At 38.8% G+C, this 26,198-nt stretch overlaps 4 protein-coding genes across 6 annotated transcripts; 2 read left to right on the top strand and 2 right to left on the bottom strand.

Annotated features, from left to right (window-relative positions):
- Window positions 1-6,866: 6,866 nt before the first annotated feature.
- Window positions 6,867-7,611, bottom strand: LOC112051441 (EKC/KEOPS complex subunit Tprkb-like). The gene has a single exon (XM_024090078.2). The coding sequence runs from the start codon at window positions 7,460-7,462 to the stop codon at window positions 6,923-6,925; it is 540 nt and encodes a 179-aa protein (XP_023945846.1). The 5' UTR covers window positions 7,463-7,611; the 3' UTR covers window positions 6,867-6,922.
- A 684-nt stretch (window positions 7,612-8,295) lies between these two features.
- Window positions 8,296-11,405, top strand: LOC112051442 (enoyl-CoA hydratase domain-containing protein 2, mitochondrial). 2 transcript variants are annotated; one of them, XM_024090080.2, is made up of 5 exons: window positions 8,296-8,485; window positions 8,633-8,927; window positions 9,429-9,764; window positions 10,457-10,608; window positions 10,793-11,405. In XM_024090080.2, exons 2-5 carry the CDS (start codon window positions 8,642-8,644, stop codon window positions 10,904-10,906), a joined length of 888 nt encoding a protein of 295 aa, XP_023945848.2. In that variant the 5' UTR covers window positions 8,296-8,485; window positions 8,633-8,641; the 3' UTR covers window positions 10,907-11,405. The 2 variants fall into 2 exon arrangements, with proteins under 2 accessions (XP_023945848.2, XP_023945847.2); XM_024090079.2 differs by having other exon boundaries at window positions 8,297-8,481.
- Window positions 10,894-13,417, bottom strand: LOC112051444 (phosphomannomutase). The gene has a single exon (XM_024090083.2). The coding sequence runs from the start codon at window positions 13,278-13,280 to the stop codon at window positions 12,513-12,515; it is 768 nt and encodes a 255-aa protein (XP_023945851.2). The 5' UTR covers window positions 13,281-13,417; the 3' UTR covers window positions 10,894-12,512.
- Window positions 13,418-14,198: 781 nt separating this feature from the next.
- LOC112051443 (N-sulphoglucosamine sulphohydrolase) lies at window positions 14,199-19,320 on the top strand. Of its 2 annotated transcripts, none has more exons than XM_052884365.1 (10): window positions 14,199-14,432; window positions 14,845-14,974; window positions 15,420-15,556; window positions 15,685-15,841; window positions 16,190-16,364; window positions 16,475-16,538; window positions 16,727-17,047; window positions 17,473-17,645; window positions 18,017-18,146; window positions 18,655-19,320. In XM_052884365.1, the coding sequence occupies exons 1-10, from the start codon at window positions 14,336-14,338 to the stop codon at window positions 18,741-18,743; spliced, it is 1,473 nt and encodes a 490-aa protein (XP_052740325.1). In that variant the 5' UTR covers window positions 14,199-14,335; the 3' UTR covers window positions 18,744-19,320. The 2 variants fall into 2 exon arrangements, with proteins under 2 accessions (XP_052740325.1, XP_023945849.2); XM_024090081.2 differs by having other exon boundaries at window positions 14,200-14,432; window positions 18,395-19,320.
- The last annotated feature ends 6,878 nt before the right edge of the window (window positions 19,321-26,198 follow it).

The following is a 26,198-nucleotide window of genomic DNA, read 5'->3' as shown; positions in this document are numbered from 1 at the left end:
ACGACACGCGCAAGCTGAGCCCGGTGGAGGTGGTGCGCGCGCCCGGCCCGCTCGCCGCGCTCGACGTGCACCCGCGCGCCGCGCTGCTCGCCTGGTAACTGCTCCACAGATGACTCGCTCGCTCGTGTCGTGTGCAGCACGGAGGGCGAGCTCCGGCTGTACGACACGCGCAAGCTGAGCCCGGTGGAGGTGGTGCGCGCGCCCGGCCCGCTCGCCGCGCTCGACGTGCACCCGCGCGCCGCGCTGCTCGCCTGGTAACTGCTCCACAGATGACTCGCTCGCTCGTGTCGTGTGCAGCACGGAGGGCGAGCTCCGGCTGTACGACACGCGCAAGCTGAGCCCGGTGGAGGTGGTGCGCGCGCCCGGCCCGCTCGCCGCGCTCGACGTGCACCCGCGCGCCGCGCTGCTCGCCTGGTAACTGCTCCACAGATGACTCGCTCGCTCGTGTCGTGTGCAGCACGGAGGGCGAGCTCCGGCTGTACGACACGCGCAAGCTGAGCCCGGTGGAGGTGGTGCGCGCGCCCGGCCCGCTCGCCGCGCTCGACGTGCACCCGCGCGCCGCGCTGCTCGCCTGGTAACTGCTCCACAGATGACTCGCTCGCTCGTGTCGTGTGCAGCACGGAGGGCGAGCTCCGGCTGTACGACACGCGCAAGCTGAGCCCGGTGGAGGTGGTGCGCGCGCCCGGCCCGCTCGCCGCGCTCGACGTGCACCCGCGCGCCGCGCTGCTCGCCTGGTAACTGCTCCACAGATGACTCGCTCGCTCGTGTCGTGTGCAGCACGGAGGGCGAGCTCCGGCTGTACGACACGCGCAAGCTGAGCCCGGTGGAGGTGGTGCGCGCGCCCGGCCCGCTCGCCGCGCTCGACGTGCACCCGCGCGCCGCGCTGCTCGCCTGGTAACTGCTCCACAGATGACTCGCTCGCTCGTGTCGTGTGCAGCACGGAGGGCGAGCTCCGGCTGTACGACACGCGCAAGCTGAGCCCGGTGGAGGTGGTGCGCGCGCCCGGCCCGCTCGCCGCGCTCGACGTGCACCCGCGCGCCGCGCTGCTCGCCTGGTAACTGCTCCACAGATGACTCGCTCGCTCGTGTCGTGTGCAGCACGGAGGGCGAGCTCCGGCTGTACGACACGCGCAAGCTGAGCCCGGTGGAGGTGGAGCCCCGTGTCGTGTGTACAGTATACACCAACACTAACTGGATGTGGTTGACGTTGCAGCGGCTCGGTGAACCAGTGCATCAGCATCTACGACCTGAAGGGCACGCCGCTCAACACCATCAAGTTCCACGAGGGGTTCATGGGCGCGCGCATCGGGCCCGTGTCCTGCCTGGCCTTCCACCCGCTGCGCTGCGCGCTGGGCGTGGGCTCCAAGGACTCCACGGTGTCGGTGTACGTGTCGGAGGCGCGCCGGTGACCCTCGCTGTACGGGCTGGCGCTCTCGCTGCCCTTCCACCAGTGACCCACAGGTGCGCAAGTGTTAGCGTGTTGTTGTGGTTGCTCGCCGTACGTCACAAGAATGTTCATACAATACCAATGATTTTTGATAACTTAATTACATTAAAATGATTATTTTTCTTTTATTTTATATTTGTATGCGTTGTTCACAGGTTGTACACGTATGCCAGCGGAACAAACACACGGCGCCTCACACAGACACAGCACACACACACACACTCACACACCCAGCTGCTGTGCTCACATGAGCAGGTAGCGCCCGAGGGTAGCGCAGTGAACATTCGGTTGCATTTGTACACTTGCAATAAGTGCTTCGGCTGCACACGCCGGCTGATCCGACACTAGAAATATACCTTCATGTGTTATTCGTTAGTGCTGTAAAATATATGATAGATAATGTTCGCAGTGATACATTGCAGATAGGTTGACTCGTTAAATTGAGACCAAACACATGTTTCATCCAAAATCTAGGAAACCTTGGACTAGATCAAAGGCAATTTAATACAGAAAAATGAAACATAAATTAAACTTTCATTATACATATTAGACAAATAAATATAAGGGTATATAAATAACATCACTGAACTGTTTATTTCTGGCCACCTCACAGTTGCAGTGTAATGTAAAGCAGGCAACCTTTACGTTTTCAATTCTGTTGGGTATATTCTTTTAACTGGTGTACGATTTTTATTAATTAAGCAAAGAGGGAAGTAGAATAAATAAATTTTATAAAAAATTTAATCATGTCAAAAAATCAATCAAAAGTCAGAGCACAATGTTTTTTAGGCAACCTATGTGTCAATGTAAATGTTTTCTATCATTTATTTGTTATCCCAAATAAATAACAGATGAGGGTATATATTCCTTACGCCTGATCTCGTAGTATGAGTATGTGCCAGTGAAGGATGGAACTTGTCATTCCAGTGTACTGCGGAGAACTGTGTGCGTCACCAACGTACGCAGAATGTTAACTTTAGACCACGATTTATTTCATAAAATCGACGCTTTATGTTTGTTAAAAAATATATATTAGCAAGTTGAAGACAAAGATACGTTAAGTCGCGCAAAGATTTAAATCGTACATTTTCCACAATTCACGTGTCAATTAGTGCCCCATATACTGAATCAAATGACTGCAGTTTGTCACGTGTAGGACGACGGAGACAATTCAACAGTTCACAGTTGGGATGATCTTGTGCATCTGTTTGATGATCATTGCATGTTTATACTGTATATACAGTCAGATTATTGTACTAAATAATCTATTTTCATTCAACTACAGATGTAATAGAACTATAAAGCTACGGAAAAATTCCAATATATTTCATTAGATATATCTGCGATTGAAATCTTTGTCAAAGTCTCCTGTATATTACAGCGCTTGCGCTATATAAATATTACACATACATAACGAAATAGCTATATACAGGGTGCTCGAGAGTATATCCCATAACTTTAGGGTTATATTGTTTAAGGACTTTTTTTTTCTTTTGTAAATAAATCTTAAATTGTGTTCCTTATATCGCATCCTTATATTATGACCTAGCCGAGCACCCTGTATAGTAACATCTGATCGCGCGATCATTGGTGGTGCACATATCCGTACTACGTACGTACACGTACGCTGACCCACCAGTGATCAGGAGCCACCACCGGCACCGGCCTGCTGCGGCTTCTTATAATTCATTAGCGCCACTTTCTGAGCGACAAACATACAATAATCCGCGTCTAAGATTATATTATATCGACTCGTTTCAATTTATGACGCAATGAATTGACACATTTAGATTTTTAAGTTATACTACGTCGTACTGGATAGCATGTGCGTGTCTTCAATGTTACAGAGACGTTGCAGTTTAACGAACATACAGTTGGGAAATTCGCATGACTCAGATAGAGCACATACGGCTGGGCACTTGAGCGTATGATGTTGAAAACTATATTTTTGTAGCAGCTATAAAATTTAGAATTAGTGAGTATATGCAGTATAAATGTGTTTTTACATTTTGTATACTCGCTATCATCATCAAATCTTATATATCAAAGCTACTGCGCGTTTTTTCTCAATTTGTATGATTAAAAACTGTCATCGGTACCGACTACGAGTCACGACAATGACGGAAACGGACAAATCAATGCAAATCATTTAGTCAAACGTTTAGTGACGTGTGCGCCCCACGCGCGGGCGCGGCGGCACTTCAGACAAATTGGGCAGATCTTTAATTACTACAACTTTTTGTTTTTTATACAATACTATTCCTTGTATACGATTTCATAATTACAGTTAAATATACTTTGAATTAGAACTTATTGTTGCATTTTACAGTTCGTATGCTGTAGCATGGTGCGGATGACAACTTTGAATCAAACTGTCACCCGCACGATGCTACAGCGCACGAACTTTAGTCTGCCTTCAATAATATCAGTGAATATTATATAACATAAAATGGATTCTTTCTAATATCTGCCTACATTGTCTTTGGTGTAAGAAAGGCTCTATATATCCAAGTTGTATATAATACACGAGTAACATTAGTACATAGTCGCTATGTTATGTAAGATGCAATATTACAAGTTATTTAGTGTTAATGTCGGCGCTTCGGCCTCGTGATACACTTTCGCATTGACTTTCTATCTATATACCTTATAATAATCTTCTTCTCTCGAATTGTTTAGCAAGAAGTTGAAACTTGCCGAGTCTACAGAGCATGCTAACTTTGGCTTATATGTAAAGCACAGACTCAGATGTTTCATTTTCAAAAATATCACCTTTAGCCTCTGAGCCTAATAATCTGAGCAATTAAGTAAATTAGACTTGTGAAAACTTGCAGAACAAAATACTATAGTTTTATAAAATTTAAAGTTAATGCAAAGTAATATCATAAGATAAAACCATCATACAGTTTATTAGTGAAACTGTTAATTTTCAGATTTTATACTATAAAACTACAGTTTACAGTATTTGATGAGCACTCACAGTACGCAAAGACTCGTATACACTATATAAGTCTTATTTATACATTATAAATGCTCGTTATTTTTTGTTGTAAGAAAGGTCGTACAAAAGCTTGTTTACTTTCTTTTTATTTCCTTAAGATTTACTGTCTTAATAAATTGGTGATGGTTTTAACATAGGCTGGATCTCCGGGGAGTTATTGAGCATTGTAAGCGGTACTTAGCAAAATGTTAGCATTTAACGGCAGCACGTCTCATCGAAAAAGTGTTCAAGAGGTGCTCCGCGGCGATATATTAGCGATACTGTAGGTTATACTCCGACGGCAGCCTTGTGTTCTTAGTCACGCCCTCGCTCCCGAGGTCCTGTATGTAAGCGGTCCGACAGTTTGGAAAACAACCAGCGTGTTGAAGCATCCGAAATAAACCAATCATTGTGTTGGAAAAAATGTGTTTTCTCCAGCTCATGAAACTTTTAATGGCAAATAAAATAAATTATTGAAGCTTGTTGGTGCGATTTTTTTCTAAATTATGATGACGCTAGAGATGTAGCGAAGCGTGCAAGTGTTTTCTGAACTGTACGGTTGCTGAACTGTGTTTACTGTTGGTAATGATTCAGTCAGCTGATAAAAACATTTTACGTTCCCAAATGAAATGTTCGTGATTAGTGATCAGAAAGTTCCTAAAACTCAATAGTTACTAGATGCCATTTTTTTATTATTTAAGATTTATACTACGTAACCGAACAGCTGATGAATTATTATTATTATTTAAGTGTTCTTATTTTTTGTATAGATTTTAAAGTTAAGTTTACGCCGAACGAGTGAAATCAATTGTGAATGCGTAATTGTAGACTTGGGAACATTTACCAATTTATTTACTTTGTCTGTCATATAATTAAGTGTCGCAGAACAAAATATTTATCTCATCGCCGTCACGGCGAGGGGACCGATCGCCTCCGTACGCACACGATGTTCACGTTTGTGACAGCTGCTACTGGCAACACTTCTACAGTCTGAATAAGCATTGAGACAAAATGGAAAACTGTTGAAATACTTATACGGAGAGTCGATATTCCAAGTTTACAACCAACCAACCAACTCTCTCATTAATTAATATTAATAAGGTAAAATAAATCTATATCTATCTATTTTATTCTATACATAGAATAAAACTGGTCGAACTCTATACATTTTTTCGCAATCTGGGATTTTACTTGTACCATTTCTAACAACAAACGTGACCGTGGCAAACGGACGCCAGCCCATCAATCTATACTTTTACGAATTTTGTACATTGAAGATATTTTGAAAGTTTTTGTTGGGAGGCATTATTTAATCGATACTGAAGCTAAAAATATTTTTTTCGATTTTGTGTCTGTCTGTCTGTCCGTGTTTTTTTGTTATTCGGGCATCACGCTGAAACTACTGAATGAATTCAAATTAAACTTGACACTTTTACGTTATAGGATACTTTTTATTGTGAAAATAAAATAAAAAGGGGGGTGAAATAGGGGTTGACGGTTTGTATGAAAAGTCCTTCATTTTTAGAGTTAGTTTTAAAAATTTGTTCAGTTCAAAAAATTTTCAATTCAAACTCTAAAGTGGTGAAATAGGGCTTGAAAGTTTACATTGATTTCCACGCGGACGAAGTCGCGGGTGTCCGCCGGTTAATGTAATAAAATAGAAGCCAATTTTTATATAAAATATTACATTAATGATTAGATATAGTTGAGCTGATAATTTCATACATACAAGCTCGGGAACAAAGGAAACAGCAATACTTGGATTTATATACTTTGTTTTATCTTAGGTACATCTAAAGAGTTTAGTAAAAATGAATCACTACCACTTATTTCAAGTGATTTTTGTTTAAAATTGTATAATATATAACTTGAAATGCATAATTTATAACTTTTCAAGTTAGAAATATATTAATATTGCATTATAAGTTTAATATAAAATTAAAGAGTCTATACTGCTAAATCAAAAAGCTTTCTGCATTAAACCATTGCTTACATCAGGCAGTAGTTTATGAGCACCTAGTGGACACACGCCACTTTGCCCGCATGAAACCCTACCCTTACTCCACCCTACTCCCTTATTAAGCCTACCCTACCCTATATCCTAACTCCATCTCCTGGTTCTAAGCTACCTTTCCATAAGTTTTTAACCAAATCAGCCATTCTTGAGTTGTAAATAGTGTAACTAACACAACTTTCTTTTATAGAATAGATATAGATTAGCAACTCTCTTGTGTTGTTTACTCCGGAGGGGAGTTGTTAGCTAACATAAAAATAATAAATTTTGAAGACCTGACAGAGTTGGTTGCAATTAAATTATTGTAAAGATTATGTTCGTCTCTAATATAAATGTATGATTTACATCATCGCTTTTACTTATTATGTAACTTAAATTGTACATTTTACATAATAATATTGTTGTTGTTAAAATAAAAACATGATACCGAGTTGTTGGTTTTATTTAATGATTTATTATATTTAAACCTAATTTATAACAGTCTAGTGATTTACAAAGCTCTTAGTGACCATTTTACTAACAATAATATCTAATAAACACACTTCACTTTTTAAATTATTTAATTTGTAGGTAGACTTTACATCTTTCATGTTAGTGAAACTGTTCAAGCTACTTATTGGGCACTGCTCCCCGTCTATTTCTTTGAGGATCTCTTGACTGACGTCATTATTGCCGTCTATTAAAAAGCAGACTAGTATGCTGTCGTCTTTCTCTATACCAAATTTACTCAAGCTCTGCGATATGTTTTTCGTGAGCGATAAGTTATACAGAAGTTCTGAATACACAGTCTTTGTGATCATGGTCTGTGATTTCTCAGCTAAAACGGCACGATTAGCTGCTACAGCCACTTGAAACATATTTACGATTAAACTGGGCTTAATGACGGAGCACTTCCATGAACCATTAATAATATTCTGCCGTATATTTTCCACATTCTTCACATCTTTGTAAAGATAGACCTCCAATCTCGTTTTCGTATCAGGATCGAGGTTACACGTGTATGGCTCAGTATTGGTTACCATTTTTGCACTAGTTGTGAAGATAAAGAAATCTTTTACTTAAAGCCTAAAACGTAAAATAAAATCCTAAATTATTTATAAACTGGATATCTTTTTAGGTTATTTTAATGTTTGTTGACATTTATGATTTATGAACAAGGAACATATGATATTTCTAAGATTAAGGTTTGATTTTTGTTTTTTTTTTTATTGATTACACCTTAGATCATAAATAACAGGACTTGCCTCGCTAACCGTTACCCCTCTGGCAAAGATCAAATCTCTGGCAAAATCTATGATCTAACGCGTTTATAAAAACTGTTGCTACAGAATCGATGTTTCATTGTTGTAATCGTTTTCGTCGTGTAAAGAGCTCCCTAAAAATGCCGGTTTGTGTAGTTAAATGGCATAAAAAACGACCAAAAACTTGTAGTTTAGTAAAAGATGGAGTTACGTTTCATTTGAAAGTATTTGAACCTTAATTTTATCAAATTTTTAATAAAAACAATTTATAAAAAGAATCGATTCTTTTGACGAAAAAACCAAACATCGATCTGTAATCGAATATTCTATGTATTGTGTAAAAATTACGCGTGTGTGTATTGCGAGTCAAATTTATAGTTGTGTGTAGTCATAGTGTAGTGTGTAGTAGGAATTTTTAATGGTGTAAAATATTTTCGATGTGTGAGTTTACCTCGTCCCCCTCAAAAAACGACAGACAATTGTGTTCGTGAATTTGATTGCGATGCATCTCCATTTTCTAATTCCTCTATGGTATTATTTAACTCCTCTATGGTACAGAGTGACGATCATAATTAATAGGCATCTATAGTCTATGTGTGTCATATGATTTATTTTTTTCTTTCACATTCGTAAAGTAAACAAGACAAACCGGATAATGTAAACAATATCTAAACATTTTTAAATACGTAAACGTTAATCATTATTATGCAAATTTAAATTAAATGTTTCTTCTAGAATGTTAGTACAAACATAAACACGAAGAAAAATATCAAAACTTCGCTAAAAATTTAACGCGTTATGTAGGTATTTGATGATTTTTAATTGTATGACACTACAAAGGTCACTCTTATTTATTTTACTTTGAGCTCCAGTATTATTATTTATCAGTTCTGATAAGAGGCGTATCTATATTAACACAAGTTTGTTCTGTCGAAAATTTAAAATTTTCAGTTCGTAAAAATGATTATAACAAGAGCAAGTTTGTTGAAACGAATACAAATACAAAGCGTAAAAAGGTTGACAACGGTCAGCGACAAAGTGGAGAATGTGGGCCCAGTGGTGTTCCACAAGCTCGGGGGCGACGACCGCGGCATCGCAGTGTACGGCCTCAACAGCCCCCGAGACAAGAACGCGCTGGGCTTCGACCTGCTGCAGAGTATGAAGGAGGTCAACCAACTCATTCGGGAGGACACAAAAATCTCAGTGGTTATACTGCACAGTTTGGTAAAGGGCATATTCTGTGCTGGTGAGTTGCACTTAATATTTGTATGTCTCGATAGTTTATGTAGAGAAACTTACTGAAAGGAGTGCCTACAACTACATATTGCATAGTTTAGTTTCTATAGCTCACATATTGCAAATAAAGTACAATATCATGACGTCGTGAGTAAAGACCCCTATCCAGGAGCACCTTGCATCCAACTAACAAGTGCCTTGCTGTTCCTATTGCCTCACCACATATATAGAAAGATTTTCCAGTGGCTTTCCCCCATCATACTAAGTTGCTCTGGTCTGGGAGAGTCATTTGAAAGGCATTAAGATAGAATTTTAATAAGGCAGGACCAGTAATATTGTAGTAACCAGTCATATAGCAAGGAGCACCACTTTAGTGCATTCAGAACTCACATAAGGATAACCCCTCATTTTGAATTTCTAAATTTATTGCATGCACTTTGAAGCTAATTAGGTAATAATTATGTAGGAGTATAGTAGATCAATTGTATAAATATATTCATTAACTCTGCAGGAGCAAACCTCAAAGAGAGATTTAAAATGAATGATGATGAAGTAGCAAGGTTTGTCCGCACTTTGAGAAATACTTTCATTGAAATAGAAGATCTGCCCATGCCCACCATAGCTGCAGTGGAAGGGGTGGCGGTAGGAGGAGGCCTGGAGCTGGCGCTGGCCTGTGACATAAGAATAGCTGCAGAGACAGCCAAGCTTGGTTTGGTGGAGACGGGCCGAGGGCTCATCCCCGGGGCGGGAGGCACTCAGAGGCTGCCCAGGGTCATACACCCCAACATTGCCAAGGAATTGATATTTACTTCAAGAATTGTGAGCGGGAAGGAGGCTAAGGATCTCGGTATGTATGTCACAATGTATACCCGTAGCAACTCCACTCTCATAGAAACAGTGTTCCCAGTCTTATCAAATAACATACAAGCATTATGTTTTAATACAACAAGTACTGTTTAGTTAAGATAAGGAAATACTTGTTACTCTTAATTACTTTAATTTCAATTATTATGTATATGATAAGTAACTCTTTTCAAAAATAAAAAAAAAACCAATCCATTTTTATTATACACTCAAGGGTCCACCATGTAAAACACAATATTCAGCACAAATGCTGCACGAGACAACTTGTATCGTCATTGAAAAACATCTGCCAGATTGTCGCATATAAAAACTTAGTATTCAGGTCAGAAGTTGGGTAGGCATCTTCAAGGCAAGAACATTTCACCATAGGCGGCATAGGCCACATCTGTGTTTACCATCATGTGTGATTGCAGACAAGTAGAGCTGATATACTTTTATATAGTATGTGCTTGTGCAATTCATACACCACACGGTGGAAGACATTCTTCAGAAATATAAAATACCATGCAATGTATCCATTTAATCCTCTTGTCTGATCAATCCTATATCTCTGTTGTGATGCAATAATAGCAACATTGTTTCATCTCCTAATCAAGTTTCAGGATTCTACAGAAGTTTAACTTCAAAGAAATAAGACTCCTTAATGCTTCACCATACATATGTTTGTCACTGCAGGCGTGGTGAACCACGTGGTGCCGCAGAACAGCAGCCACACGGCGGCGTACGAGCGCGCGGTGGGCGTGGCGCGCGAGATCATATCCAACGCGCCCATCGCGCTGCGCTGCGCCAAGCAAGCCATCAACGAGGGCGTGCAACTCAGCATCAAGGTGCTCACGTGACACTATACAATAGACCCTTTCCATTGGACTAATTGATGTCCTAAAGTACAAGTTATTGCTGGCCTGATTTTACTGAATTCAATAACTACTACACAGATATTTAATATTGATGCATATTTAGCAAGTAAGCAAACTCCAGGAATTTAATAGTATAACTTTGATTTTATTCAAGGACGGGTATGAGGTGGAGCAGAAGTGCTACGAGAAGAACATACCGACGCAGGACCGGCGCGAGGGCATGCTGTCCTTCATTGAGAAAAGAAAACCACAGTACAAAGGACACTGATGCGTTTATTGTTTGGGTTGTTGTGTAGTGCTACAACTACTGCTCGTGTAGTACTGCTGCACGCACCGGACCACTGCTATGGGATAGTATCAACTCACAGTACAGAGCTCAATCTTACAAAGGTGTAACATTGAACTCTGTACTGTGAGTATGTACAAGGGTACATAGTACATCTTAGCTATCTCCAGTCAATTAAAAGACCTTTCTGCTATATACTGTTGTTATTGCATATTTATTAGATCATGTAATGACAATAATAAATGTTTTGTAATTTTATATTGTTATTTAATTGTATTGTACAGGGTAAGTGTGGAATAATTACACAATATTTTTGTATTTACAAAACAAGAGTATACCCTTTATTATATTTTATAATTTCTATAGTTGGATATTGCTGCAATATAAGATAAACAGAATGTGTAATATTGTAAGCCATCAACATTGTTGTTATATACTTTATACATAATAAGAATAAATAAATAAATGTTTTCAAAAAATATTTTTTGTTTTAATATTAAAATGATTTTTCAAAGAAATACACATATTTTAAAATTACCTTTATGTAATTAAAAAGCACACTTGTTTTCTATTAAATAATATAACCAGGTAATTTTATTTTCTATCTAATTAGCCACCCAGTTCCAGTTATGTATAAATTTCTATTTATAGTATTTATTTTATTTTTCTATAATAAGCAAAGTAATATTTTTCACACACAACTCAACAATATGTAGAAATATTGACTTGATAAATATAATTTTTTCTTAAATCAATAGGGATGATGACAATTTTTTTATATTGTATATAAATTAATAGTATACTGACAGTAAAGCAATTTTGTAAAAGTAACAGGGTATCTGCGATCATTACTTTCGGAGCTACAGGGATTTAAAGTCAGATTTGCGGCGCTGCCGCGGATCCCTGAAAAACGCCCCATACAAAATGGCTCGAAATAATGACGTCATAGGCAATGTAATTATCGTTAGATTTGTATGCGCGTTCAAACAAAATTACTAATATCTTTGTTATTTGTGCGTTTATGCTTATAGTTCATATATTAAAAAATGTCACATTTAACGTAAGAAAGCTAAAACTGTATGAATTTTCATCTAATTACGATAAAATATTTTTAATAGTTTTTGAAATTTTATAATCTCATTTATTTTGCAAATATCCAGACAATCTTTGCTTTTTATGTATAAATTAGTTAACATTGACCCTATTTACCCGAATGTATCATAAAAATCAATATATTCAAACCTAGTCATCATCCCCATTAGGAACACAAAATTAAATAAATAAATTTGTCTTACATAATTTAGCTTCAACATAACTTATACCATTGTCATTCTTAAACTAATTTAAATAGGTAAGTTTTTAGTAACACAGTTTAGAAATATTTAGTATTTTACAAACAGTGGGGTACAACAGGGTACAACATACCCATCCTCACTCACCAAGGGTGAACACCATATTTATATTTTAACTTTTAAAACAACATGTATAAAGCTAAATGTTTGCAAATCAAACAATTTATGTACAACCAATATTAAAAATAGATATTGTATGACTAATGGAGGCACACAACAATTACAAAATATTAATATCAGTCAACACAGAGGCACTGTTTCAACTGTCTGTGTGTGTCCTCAGGTGATGCAACCTTGTGGCCAATTGTACGAGGATCACTGTAGATCTCATGGTCGTTCCCACCCGGCATAGTCTTGTCTCCGAAGAAGTGAATCTCCTGGAAGCCCTCCTCGGTGACATGTCTGAGGCAGTACGTTTTGTCCCATCCTGTGGGAAAGACATCCACACTGATCTGCCCGCCAAGTGCAAATGTAAAGTTACAACCTGCAAATTCTTCATTTAAGGCTTCAACAAATTTTGCTCTGACATTGTTTTCCATATCAAACTGGGAAAACTCATCTCGTTCGGCTTGATTGCAGGAGCGCCCCACAGGGCAGAGATTGATCATGCTCGAACGGAACTCAACAAAATTTCCTCTTTTGGCCGGCAATTGCAACTTGGACATATATCCGAGGGCAAAGTTGATGATCCTCTGTATGGTCTCCTCTCCTGCGTGCTGCAAAATGCTCTGCGTACTTTTCAGCTCGCCCTGCCGGTATTGCATCACGCCATTTTCGCAGAAAACATAGTCGAACTGATCGGTGACTCGCGTTCCGCCCATTTGTTCCACGATTTTACTGTAGTCGGAGCCGCTGACGAGACCTACGCTGACGTTGGGCTTCACCTTGTCGAGCAGAAACGTTTTCAACTCATCCGTAATGACTTGTCTCGGTTTCGTCAGCGTGCCGTCGACGTCGAATAAGTACAAAATGTTTTTCCTGACAGCCATCGCAGTCTTGAACATTAACACTGTTTAAAAATTGGTGGCAAAAAATAAGGTCAACAACAACTAGGGCACCGGCGAGACTGTTTCATCTCAAACGAGACACACCAGGCACCGCGTTCGCTGACCGCTCCCCACATAGAGTACATTGAATATAGGGTATAGAGTCCTCAGATGCCATCTCCGCTTAGCGCCATCATGTGAGCAGATAGAGAACTACACCAATTATAATATATACCCATAAGTATAAAATGAGCGTCGAATTACGTATATATACCTATATCCATAGAGACATAAACATAATGTTTACCTACTAGTATTAACTGTTCTTTAATTCTATTATTTTATTTAGGAATTCGGATACAAATAATAAAAACACAAATGGGATACATATAATTATTTATTGTTTCTCCTTTTGTGAACATAAACAACTCCGTCTCTTTGAATAGAGTCATCTTCGTCAAAACCTCTAGTAGTACCGCTTAACAATATATTTGTTGACTTACACCAATTAAATGTAAAAAATCTGCACGAAAAAATAAAAAAAGAACTCTACTAAATCTCTAGACAAGACATATATAACAGAGTTCTCGGAATCCAAAGTAAAGCACAGGTCGAAACGATTTATAACAGTCACCAAAATCCATAAAAAAAGCCAGGTCGACGGGAAAGATCAACGCAAAAAAACACCATGAAGAAAGCAGAAGAAATAAAACCGTTTCGTCTACAAAATTAAACAAAATGTCACAAGCCGCACAAGGTTATATATTTTTTTTTAATACCTGGCTTAAGATTACCTCAGAATCCTGCTGGTCAAAGTGCCTTAAAGCGCCATCTATTGAGCAAATAGGGAATTAATGAGGTATATGCAATTTGTACTGAGGTCGTAATGTACAGACTGATTACACCCTGGCTCCCCACTGCACTGCCACGCACACGCAGTCGCACTTGTGCAAAGTGAAGTGACTACAAAAGTACAAAATCGCTTCGAGCTGCGACACGTCAACACTACATACAAGTGTCATAAACGAAACCGCGTCACAATATTACTGCGGCGTTGCGGAAACATCGCAGACATGGCGTCAGCCGGCGCTGTTATCACTGTCCTATTATGCGCTGTTATCACGGACTCGGTGCTGTCCAATAAGGCGCGAAACGTTCTAATACTTCTTGGTAAGTTACATCCGTCATGCGTGACAAATATTAGTGTAACACCTGTATAGTTTTACATTTAAAATAACTGCTTTAATTATGTTCACTATACAGAGAAATAAGAATATTTTTTATTATAATTATTCTCTACTATTTTATAGAATATAGCAATAGCCGGTAAAACAACTCGATAAGATCTGTCAAAAGGACGTTGACCTAAGATAACCTAGTCAATGGGGGTCATCGTTACTTTGACAGATTTTTAAAAGTACAGTTGTAGCAGAAAATGTTAATTGTAATATTTTATTATTTCAATTTATTATCTAAAAAACTGTTTTTTTTTAAATTAATGCTTTATAAATTAAATATAATAAATATACGTCCCTTAAATTAAATGTAGCGTAATTAGTATTTAGTGAATGTTATGTTTCAGCGGACGACGGCGGGTTCGAGCTCGGCGCATATCTCAATAAGATTTGCCAAACGCCGAACATCGACGCGCTCGTGCGGCGCGGCGTCGTCTTCAACAACGCCTTCACATCCGTCAGCAGTTGCTCTCCTAGGTACACTTTTACTACAAAGTTTTAGTATCAGGCACACTTAGTTCATACAGTTTTACCTACTTAGCAGAAGCTGGTAATATGTATTTGAAAATTTGTCGTAATTGTCTCCTTTCACTGCTGTCCTTTATATGCTAGTATTTGAAACTTCTCTATTAAAAATATATTTAGAAAATAGCGATTTTAGGAAAACTCCTTATGCGTGAGTAAGGAGCGTACGCACCTAAGTAACTGATGAGTGTATATAACTATTAAATATTACCTACTAACTAGCGCCATGCTTCGCTTTGACGTAATATATGTATTTACTTCTTCTCTTCCTCTACCCTTTTTTACACATTTTCTCAACCTTCCATAGATCACGACAAACAATACAATCAACTCAACAGTTTTAGCTAAGTAAACAAACAGCAATTGGTTTTTATTTAAATAGATAACTTTGTCACAGTCGTGCCGCTCTGTTGACTGGTACTCCGAGCCATCAGAATGGGATGTACGGCCTGCATCACGGTGTTCACCACTTCAACTCCTTCGACAATATCACCAGCTTGCCGAACAAGTTGCGAGATAACGGCATCTACACCGGTAAAACTTGCTCACTCTTTTCTACCACAAAATACATAGTAGTACGAACTTCCTAGAGATTTATACTTACTGTTCCAGGTATTGTAGTTTTCTTTAAACATTTTCTTTTGTATTTCTTCATTTTACAGGGATAATTGGGAAAAAGCATGTAGGACCTGCTGATGTGTACCGCTTCGACTTCGAACAAACGGAACAAAATAACGACATTAACCAAGTCGGGCGCAACATCACACACATCAAACTCCTCGCGCGAGAGTTCCTCGCTGAAGCCAACAAGCAGAACAAGTACGAAACGATGTATTTCTTGGAAGTAAAAGTTCTTTACTCACGCTTAAGTTAGGGAGTAAACGTAAATAAAGTGAGGTGACCGGACTTTGAAAAGGAGAGTGCACGAATTTTACTCACGCTAGATTTGGGAAGTAAGCGTAAATAAAGTGAGGCGAGCGGGCTTTGAGTGGGACAGTTTCAGAAAAGTTTTACTTCAGTTGTGTGGTTTAAATACAGAAGAAAAAACGCTAAAAGCTAATGCTTTAATCCATGGATCTAAAGCACTCGCTTTTGATTGGAAAAAAAATTCTCTACTTCAAAAATTGATACAAACACCGCTGTATTTGGAGATCGCTTTTTTCATAGGTCTTTCTTCCTGTATGTGGGCTTCCACGACCCGCACCGCTGCGGCCACAGCCACCCCGAGTGGGGCCCGTTCTGCGAGCGGTTCGGCTCCGGCGAGCGCGGCGCCGGCCTCATCCCCGACTGGGCGCCGTGGTACTACCGGTGGGACGAGGTGCAGGTGCCGTACCACGTGCAGGTGGGCTCATGTTCATTACATTTCTTTTTTCATTTTAAATTTATAATTCAATCATTACACGGTTTCTATGTTTGATTAGTTGTTAATATTTATCCCCATAATGTGTTCAGGATACGGAAGCAGCTCGGAGAGATATCGCGGCGCAATACACCACCATGTCGCGCTTGGATCAAGGTAATCAAATTAAGTTATTTATATTACTCTTGTTTGTATTCCGGGATCCTTTTAACATAATCGAGTTTGGTTAACCTAGGTTTGATGAATATCTTCGAAGATTAGTTATAACACAAAAAACAGTTGTTTGGTGAATACTGTTTTAAACAAACATTGAAATATGTACATTTAACCTTTTACACAACCAGGTGTCGCTCTGGTGCTCAAGGAGCTAGAAGCGGCCGGCCACCAGGACGACACGCTGGTGATGTACACGTCGGACAACGGCATACCGTTCCCGTCGGGCCGCACCAACCTGTACGACGCCGGCCTGCGCGAGCCGCTCGTCGTGGTGTCGCCCGAGCCGGGCGCGCGCAGGAACGAGGCCTCCGGCGCTCTGGTCAGCTTGCTGGACGTCGCGCCCACTGTGCTCGACTGGTTCGGGATCAAACACGAACAGGAGATGAGTAACGAAATAACATCTCACGACGACGATAAGCCGAAAAGTTTCTTGCCTATATTATCAAAAGGTGAGCTCATTACGGTAGTTTATGTTGTGATATAGAACCTACAGTAAAGCAAGTGATTCACATTAGCGCAGAGACGAAGTATATTACAACAATTATTTATTACTACAAAATACATATTGAAATTAAGTTTAATCATATTTATGTTGCACATAAACCATACTTCATGTGTTCTCTATATGTGTTAAATTGAACACTGTCTAGATTTATTAAAATACAAATTACTCTTATGTAGGTAACACAAAGGGATATGTGTTCACACAAAAACAACATTACCCCCGAACGCCAGTGAGGATGTAACTTAATATTACCTGTTTATGATGATGATGATGATGATGATGATGATGATGATGAACTCGCTTTGTTGTGTTAATGTCATAAGAGAACTGTTCTGGCATTATGTGGGTACAAACAGTCGCGTGTTGCAGAGCCCGCGCCCAGCGAGCACGAGGCGGTGTTCGCGTCGCAGACGCACCACGAGGTGACCATGTACTACCCCATGCGCGCCGTGCGCACGCGCCGCTACAAGCTCGTGCACAACCTGCACTTCGCCATGCCCTTCCCCATAGACCAGGACCTTTACCTGTCGCCCACTTTCCAGGTAACCCTCTGTGCCTTCCCTGAACTCTCCTCCATGAATAGATTATTACAAATGCCAAAGTAATACTGTCTCTGTTATTTTTTCACGGCTAAATCGCTGAACCGATTTAGATGTTTGGTGTAGAGATAAAGTGTACTTTGAAGTTAAACATAGGCTACTTTTTACCCCGGAAAAAATCATGCTTCCCACGGGATTTGTAAATCATAGAGTTTCACGCAAATCGAGTCCCGGGTGTCCGCTAACTATCTACTAATAAAATATTATGTCATATTACACAATGGCTTATGCGATATAATTGTGATGTCCATACACGATCACTCCAGAGGTTGAGTAGAAAGTTTGAAGAGTAATCTTTAAAATAAACTGGACAGGACATCTTGAACCGCACCCGCAGCAAGCAGCCGCTGCCGTGGTACAAGACGCTCAAGCAGTACTACTTCCGCCCGCAGTGGGAGCTCTACGACGTTCGCGCCGATCCACTGGAACTCAAAAACTTGCACGGTATGTGAATATTGTGATACTAATATTAAATCATTTTTGTTTGTGACTGTACTTCATGACTGTCATCGGCGAGGGTTGTCGTAACACCCGCTCGAGTTCGACTCCGGGCCTGCGGGGACGTTCACGACCAAATTGCGCGCGATGCTGCGAACGCATGAGTGAGGAACTGTTTCACAAATTCCTTGCGGCAATCAACTTGGAAGATTCGAGCGAGTGCTGCCGTAACCCGTCGGTGTCGCCTGTCGCAGGCAAGCCGTCCCTCGCGCAGACGGAGGCGTCGCTGCGCGCGCGGCTGGCGCAGTGGCAGCGCCGCACGCGCGACCCCTGGCGGTGCGCGCCCGGCGCCGTGCTGGAGCGCCAGCAGTGCCGCGCGCTCGACAACGGCCTCGACTGACCGACAACTATCATAATCATCTTATAGTTCCACCAGAGTTTGACCCACCGCGCTGCCGCTATGGCCGGCGTAGGGTTAATTAATTAAAACAACACTAACAAATGTTAATGATAGTGACCAGGACTGACGGCTTAACGAGCTCTCCGAAGCGCGGGGGCGATGGGGTGCAGTGTTACAGTTACAGTTACCAACACATCGGCTAACCAGTGCACCTACGAGGAAGTGCCAACTACTGCACGGCGCTTACAGGTAACACGGCGACAAACAAATAAACATGTGGCTGAGGAGCTGTGGCGTGAGATTACTGAATGTGACATCGCCTCTGTCGCGTCCTCTGCTGTAATCTCATTGGTGATGTCACCTCTGTCGCGTCCTCTGCTGTAATCTCATTGGTGATGTCACATCTGTCGCGTCCTCTGCTGTAATCTCATTGGTGATGTCACATCTGTCGCGTCCTCTGCTGTAATCTCATTGGTGACACCTTTGTCTCGGAAGAATCAACTCATCAGGCATACTCGCACCAGAGTAAAAAGAAATACTCGTACTGTGACACTTCTGTGATGTGCAATTTAAATCTCAATATCATTATTTTATAATTATTTTTTTTATAAAATTAGTTTTATAAATTTTATTTTACCTTTTTACATTACAATAGACGTACCTTAAAGGTGTAAGTTTACAAAGCTGTTGAATAATTTTTCATAATTTTTAATAAAACACAAGTTATTAAAACTAAATTATTTAATTTTAGGAAATTAATAAACATTGTTATAATGATTACAGTTGTGTTTAATTTCACAAGGTAACAAATTTGTTAGTTTTAAAAATAAATAGTTATAATTTATTTATTTATAATTTTCATTTCGTTTCACATTAGAAGTACTACTTATAAATCTAATATATCTGTAACTAACACGTTAAAAATGTAAATATAAATATCACAGATATATAACAGTATTTTAAAAATGAAATAACATCTTTATATGGAATGTAATTAAAACTTACATGATGAGTTAAGTCTCATTAATTCAAACTTGCGATAATTCGAAGCTCTCTATCAAAGTTTTCACGAGTTACTTCGAAAATTTCTTTATATTTGGAATTAAATCCGTATTTTTTTATGTCTTGGTTATTTGAACCATAAATATGATTTCTGTGTAACAAAATGAAGCGTTAATTCGAACTCAACAGCGTCTAGTCTAACACTCGACAAAGTTGCAGAGAGAAAGATTGCAGACGCAGACCTATGTCAGTATAATTTTAATATTGTAACGTACGTCCTGTACAGTCCTACTAAAATATTCAAACTTGCAATTTTATTGACACAATTAAAGGTAATTGTATTGATTGCGAACTAGGAGACCTACCAAATGTCAGAGTTCAGTAGGGGCTGCAAGAATTCAATAGCCCACTGGCGGCAAATGTATACATCCGCCACTGACATACTACTCCATACAAATTGGATTGCTGGCTGGCGTTCGGTTTTGTTTTATAAAACGGTCTTTGCCAAAATTTTTGGTTTACCAAATATATATTGCTATACAATGACTAGAAAAAATTTATTAACTAAATTTGAATTAAGCTATGAATGACTGCATTATATCAATAATCCAGATAGTAGTCGTTAAGATCTTCCAAATCAGCAGCTAGGATCTCATCGAGGGCGTACAGGTTCTGCAGCATCTGCTCAGTGGTTGTGGCCTGCAACATCAAGTGGTGACATTGAGGTCTGCTCTCATTGAAGGAAATAGTAGATTGTTATACAAGGGGCTAAAAAGACCCATTATATACGAGGTATTTTTAGGGCCCGAGACGTAATGCGAGGGCCGCCTAAATAGAAACCGAGTTTATAATGGGTTTAGCCCCACGTGTTACACTCTGCTTTTCACTACGATTGCGAGAAAATAAAAAATAGTTTAGTACAATATTCAATTCATTCCTAAGACAATAATGCTGCATTTCATTCCAATTTAAAGTTTTTTATTTATTTTTCAAAACAATCAGGGCCTTACCTTTAATGATTCTATTTTCGAATAAAACCTCCTCCTTTTTATAGTAGGCTAGTACTTGGCTAGAACTCGTAACAGACAAGAATTAAAAAAAACAAAATTACTTTAGCCCCTAGAGGCTGAAATGCTTGTTTAGCCCCGCTGTGGAGTGGTAATATGACAGTGTTTTTGAGCAAGAGTAGTGAAAATACATTTTTTTATCAGTCTTCTAGTGCAAAATGTAGTGTTGTAATATATATATAAAATAGTAGTCTGTATGTAGTATGCATGCATGCAGCATGAACTAACATTTGAAGCTGTATTGTTTTTTTCTGCTACCAACAAACTTAACAAACAAACAAACAAACAAACAAACAAACCAATCATAAGTCTTATAAAATATTGTAAAACTCAGGCTGTGTAATTAATGAACTTAGTTTGTCCCCGTTGTGGACAAATTAAAGATGAATGATAAATATTGTTGCTGCTAGTACTAGTAGTACTGCTAGTTGAGTAGCTCAGTTGTAATCGCGATCTCGAAATGGATGGACACTCATCTTCCATTTGTTAAATAGTGATAGTGGTTTAGAAGTTCAGTGGGTGAGTTATTCATAATTGATTAGCCGGGAGCCAACACGAGTGGAGAATGGGGAGTATTGGTTTACTATACTATAGTAGAAATTTGGCTAGGCAGGGCCAAATTTGGTAAGAAAAAGAACAACGCGAGCAGAGAAGTGGAGTGTTGATCGATTGTCAAGGAATTCCTTAACCCAACATCCTGTAGTCACAAGTCCTGGACTTTGCTCAGTGTTTTTCTCTCTACCACGCGATGGACCCAGTACCTGCACAGTGAATCCATGGAATGCTAACATATTTGTCTCATATAAAGATAAATAATAAAAGACAAGCACTGCACATGGTCACCATGTAGTGGACATGCTCACCATGACAGCAATCTGTTCCAGCATCTTGCTCTTGATCAAAAATGTCCTGATGGAGACATACAGATAGCCGTACATGGCGCAGCCCAGCACCACCGTGGCACACAGCTTCAGAGTGCCCTTCCACGTGTTGAGCGGCTTCTCCTGCAACATGCATTCAATTATTACCAAAATTATTACAAAACACATTTCACACTCTCATATCACAATTTAAATGAACACTAATGAATTAAAATTATTGCACAACAAAAATGTTATTAGCATAAAGCATTAGTACCTAATCAGTTAGATTGGTCCAAATATTACCTTTCATACAACTCATAACGCTGTGCATAGTTTAATAGTTTAAAGTAGCCTACACTACGTACAAGACATACCCAGTAAATCATCATTTTGTTTAGTATTCATTTTTTATATTTTATATTAAGATATTTGTCTCAAAGATTGTTTGTGCTGCAGCAATTAAACAAAACTGCATGACGGAGAATACTAAATATCAGGATATATTATGGATGGCAAAATACACAAAGTAACACTATGAATCACTATTGGATTGAGTCTTATTACTACAGTTCTACCCTCTAACTGCAATATTAAGTATCTCTACTCAAGCAGATCTAGACAATGCAGAAATATCTATAGCAGTACAATCTGATATCTGTGACCTTCCTAATTACACTAATATTAAAAATAAAGACATTACTATTTTAACGCAAAATATCAGAAGCGTGTACTCTAACTTTGATGACCTTCAAGTGGTCTTATCACAACTAAATAGTGACCCTGACGTATTAATCTTAACAGAATGCTGGCTCAATAGGGATAAACCTTTACCACAACTTACAAATTATTCCTCTTTCGTATCAACATTTCATTTAAATCAATGTGATGGTGTAGTTATCTATATAAAGAACACACTTAATTTCAATGTATCAGAAATCCAGCTTGTTCATGCATCCTGCTTACAGTTAACTATAAATAACGATATTCTCATTTTAGGTATTTATCGCTCTCCATCAAATAATAATGCTGACAGCTTCATTCAGTCACTAGACTTACATTTAGAAAAAAATAAATTTTACAAAAATATTACCATAACAGGTGACATAAATATAAACCTTATTCCAAAATCCTTAGAAAATACTAACGAACGCAATAACAGGATAAATTACCTGAATATGATTACCCATCATGGTCTGCTTCCTGGTCATTCATTTCCAACCCGACAAGACAATTGTTTAGACCATATTCTGCTAAAACTAGAAAAATCTAAACGTTCAGCGTTTATAGCCGTATTGAATACTACTATTACCGATCACCTCATGGTATTTCTATGCTTATCAAATATTTATGAAAGACGGTGCCCAAAAATGAAAACTATTACAGACTTTAATGAAGCACTGCATCATCTTGCTAATAAAAATTTATCTATTCTACTTAGTTACAATAACCCAGAACTATTAATTGAAAAGCTAACAAATGAAATTAAGGATTCACTTGACAAAAACACAAGAACTATATTACTACCTAAAAATAAACGTGTTATCAAACCGTGGATAACTCCAGGAATTCTGCGCTGCATTCGACATAGAAATAAATTACAAAAAAGTGTGCGTCACAATCCAACTGACGAAAATTTAAAAACTGTATATAAAAGGTATCGTAATTTTTGTAATAACTTAATTAAAAAACTTAAACGAAACTATGAAAAAGAACAGTTGGCTAGGTCTAAAAATTATAAAGCTCTCTGGAAGAATATTAAAAATTTTACACACTTAAATGGCTCAAACAATAACACTACAGAACTATTGAGAATTAAGTCCTCTCCTTCTGAGTCTGTTAATTGTGTTAATTCTTTTCTTGCCAGTATTGGGGAATCCTTGGCCAAAGACATTCTTCAAAATAACATACAGCAACAATATTCTACGCTAGTTACCACATCTTACTCCCACTATTCGTCTTTTGGGCTGCTCGATACAGATGTCCAAGAAGTTAGTGCAGTACTTATGAGCCTTAAGACGAGTAGTGCGTCGGGATGGGATAACATTCCTACCGAATTCCTCAAAATTGCTAATAACTTAATAACTCCTCTTATTGTGCACCTTGCAAATCTATGTTTCAGTACAGGAATTTTTCCCTCACTCTTAAAAAAATCAGTCATAACACCTGTGTATAAATGTGGTAACAGAGATGATGTGAGCAACTACAGACCAATTTCGGTACTCCCTGCTACCTCAAAAATATTAGAAAAACTGATTAATAATCGACTATTAAGCTATCTAGAACAACGTGCTATACTGTCGGAATCCCAATTTGGTTTTAGGCGAGGAAAATCCACTGAAGATGCTGTCACAAATCTTACTAAGCTAATAATAGAAAAGCTGGATGCTAACCAGAAATGTCTTACAGTCTTCCTAGATCTAAAAAAGGCATTTGACACTGTCTCTGTCCCCATACTCTTGCATAAACTAGAATCTATCGGAATGAGAGATAAAACATTATCTTTGTTTCGGAGCTATTTAAATGATCGTACTCAAATGGTTAAGATTGATAATTACATCAGTAATGAATCAAATATCAACTACGGTGTTCCCCAGGGAAGCGTACTTGGTCCTACTCTATTCTTGGTCTACATCAACGAACTTTGCAATCTCAAAATAAGAAATGGACATATTTTCTCGTACGCAGATGATACTGCAGTTGTATTTACTGGTAATTCTTGGGAAGATGTCCGTTATCACACTGAGAAAGGGCTCAGAATTATTGCCAAGTGGCTTAATTCAAACCTCCTGACGCTTAATACTGGTAAAACAAACTATATGTGTTTTTCTATACGTGACCGTTTCCAACCAGCGGCAAATTATGAAATAAAAATACATACATGTATAGGAGATAATGCAAGCTGTCATTGCGCGACTTTACAAAAGGTGTCCACCTTTAAGTACCTTGGTGTAATACTAGATAACCGTATGTCCTGGTATTCTCATATTGACCTAGTATCAAACAGGATTCGGAAACTTGGGTGGATATTCAAAAACTTGAGACACGTTGCGTCTAGAAAAATTTTAATTACCATTTATTTAGCATTGGCTCAATCAGTTATGTCCTATTGCATTACTGCCTGGGGTGGCGCATCTAAAACAAGATTTCTGGAACTAGAGCGAGCCCAGCGTTCTCTCCTAAAAATCATGCTTTTCAAGCCATATATGTTCCCTACTACGCAATTGTACTCTATTGCTGGATTACTCTCGGTTAGGAAGCTATATGTTTTGAATATGGTCCTAAAAAAGCATTTATCGCTAACTTTTAAGCCTACTACTAAAAGAAATAGATATATTGTTGCAAAAACAGAACGCACTAAAACCGCTTTTGCTCGAAAGCAATATTTTTCGCAATCCAATTATTTATATAACATAATTAACAGAAAACTAAATATATATCCATTAAATTTATACACTTGCAAAAAAGTATTAAAAGAATTCTTAATAACACAAAATTATGAAGAAGTTGAATCTCTACTGAAGAATATTACATAATACGAGTACAAGAATAACATAACACAACACACACACACACACACACACACACACACACATACACACACACAGACGCACACACACGCACACACACATACACACACGCACACACACGCACACACACTCATACACATGTTTTTAGTTTTATTTATACCTACCCACTATGATTAATTTTAAATATGTTTCATTACGGCTTGTTATGGAAGAGCGGAGCCTTCTGTCACAGGAGTGTACAACTCTTAAAAGAAGACTCTAGCCTTTAATTATTTGTTATTCGATTGATGTTACTGAAATAAACTATTTTTATTTTTTTTTTTTAAGTATACCGCTGATACTATCAGATGGAAACCAGGATAAACTATCATATTGCAGGGAACCACATATTGCAACCACAATATTGCAACCACAAGCGGAATCTCGGAACGGTGACTGATAGTAGAACGGTTTCAGATGTCTTTGACAGTTAACCAACACTCCCCTTCTCTGCTTGTGTTTCATCCCAGATAAGTAACTAACAATGCAATAGTCAGACTATACTGATAACTCACTCCTTAACTTCTACATCACTACCACTATTTCACTAAACTTAATAAATGGAACACGACCATCCACCTCCAAAACGCGACTACAACTGAACTGGTATCATCGTTTCCCACTAAACATACTGGGCATGTGCCGGCAGCATTTGTGCAGGCCTACAATGTCATGCTGATGTTGTGATGTCTTTACACCTCTCTTTCACAATCACAGGACAGAACATTGAATGGAAACATGCATCAACAATTATTAACTGTTTGCCAAAGGCTAACTTACTGGTTCTTCGACAATCTGGGGAATCTCCTCCGTTGCTTCGGCCATTTTTGGACAGAGTTAGTAAGTACCGATTTGTAAAAATATTATTTTGAAGTAAAAAAACGCGAACTAAGTATTTTGAAATTGAGCGCGGTTTAAGTGGAAAAGAAACCGCGCGCAATTAAGTTTGAGTAGTGACTTAATATAGGAATATAGGATCTTAATTAATCAATAAAATATATCTGTTTCTGTTGATTCTTTACTGTATTCGTTTTTATCTTCAATTTCCACTTTTAGAGTTAGATACAGAATTCAGTTTTATCAAAATTCGTAACAAAACACTTTTGTTCAGATTTTAATCGGTATTTAATTCAGTATTTAATTATTATTGACTTTTTAGA

Source organism: Bicyclus anynana, chromosome 11, assembly GCF_947172395.1.
Source record: "Bicyclus anynana chromosome 11, ilBicAnyn1.1, whole genome shotgun sequence".
Lineage (NCBI taxonomy): Eukaryota > Metazoa > Arthropoda > Insecta > Lepidoptera > Nymphalidae > Bicyclus > Bicyclus anynana.
This window is presented reverse-complemented; position numbering and strand designations above follow the sequence as displayed.

What these genes read in the sequence shown, in the direction of transcription:
- LOC112051441 (XM_024090078.2), bottom strand. Translation starts at nt 7,462, where the DNA reads ATGGTAACCAATACTGAGCCATACACGTGTAACCTCGATCCTGATACG.
- LOC112051444 (XM_024090083.2), bottom strand. Translation starts at nt 13,280, where the DNA reads ATGTTCAAGACTGCGATGGCTGTCAGGAAAAACATTTTGTACTTATTC.
- LOC112051442 (XM_024090080.2), top strand. Translation starts at nt 8,642, where the DNA reads ATGATTATAACAAGAGCAAGTTTGTTGAAACGAATACAAATACAAAGC. An exon ending in AAAGGGCATATTCTGTGCTG is followed by an intron (nt 8,928 to 9,428) that starts GTGAGTTGCACT and finishes TTAACTCTGCAG; the next exon opens with GAGCAAACCTCAAAGAGAGA. An exon ending in GCGTGCAACTCAGCATCAAG is followed by an intron (nt 10,609 to 10,792) that starts GTGCTCACGTGA and finishes ATTTTATTCAAG; the next exon opens with GACGGGTATGAGGTGGAGCA.
- LOC112051443 (XM_024090081.2), top strand. Translation starts at nt 14,336, where the DNA reads ATGGCGTCAGCCGGCGCTGTTATCACTGTCCTATTATGCGCTGTTATC. An exon ending in AGGTGCCGTACCACGTGCAG is followed by an intron (nt 16,365 to 16,474) that starts GTGGGCTCATGT and finishes TAATGTGTTCAG; the next exon opens with GATACGGAAGCAGCTCGGAG. An exon ending in ACCTGTCGCCCACTTTCCAG is followed by an intron (nt 17,646 to 18,016) that starts GTAACCCTCTGT and finishes TAAACTGGACAG; the next exon opens with GACATCTTGAACCGCACCCG.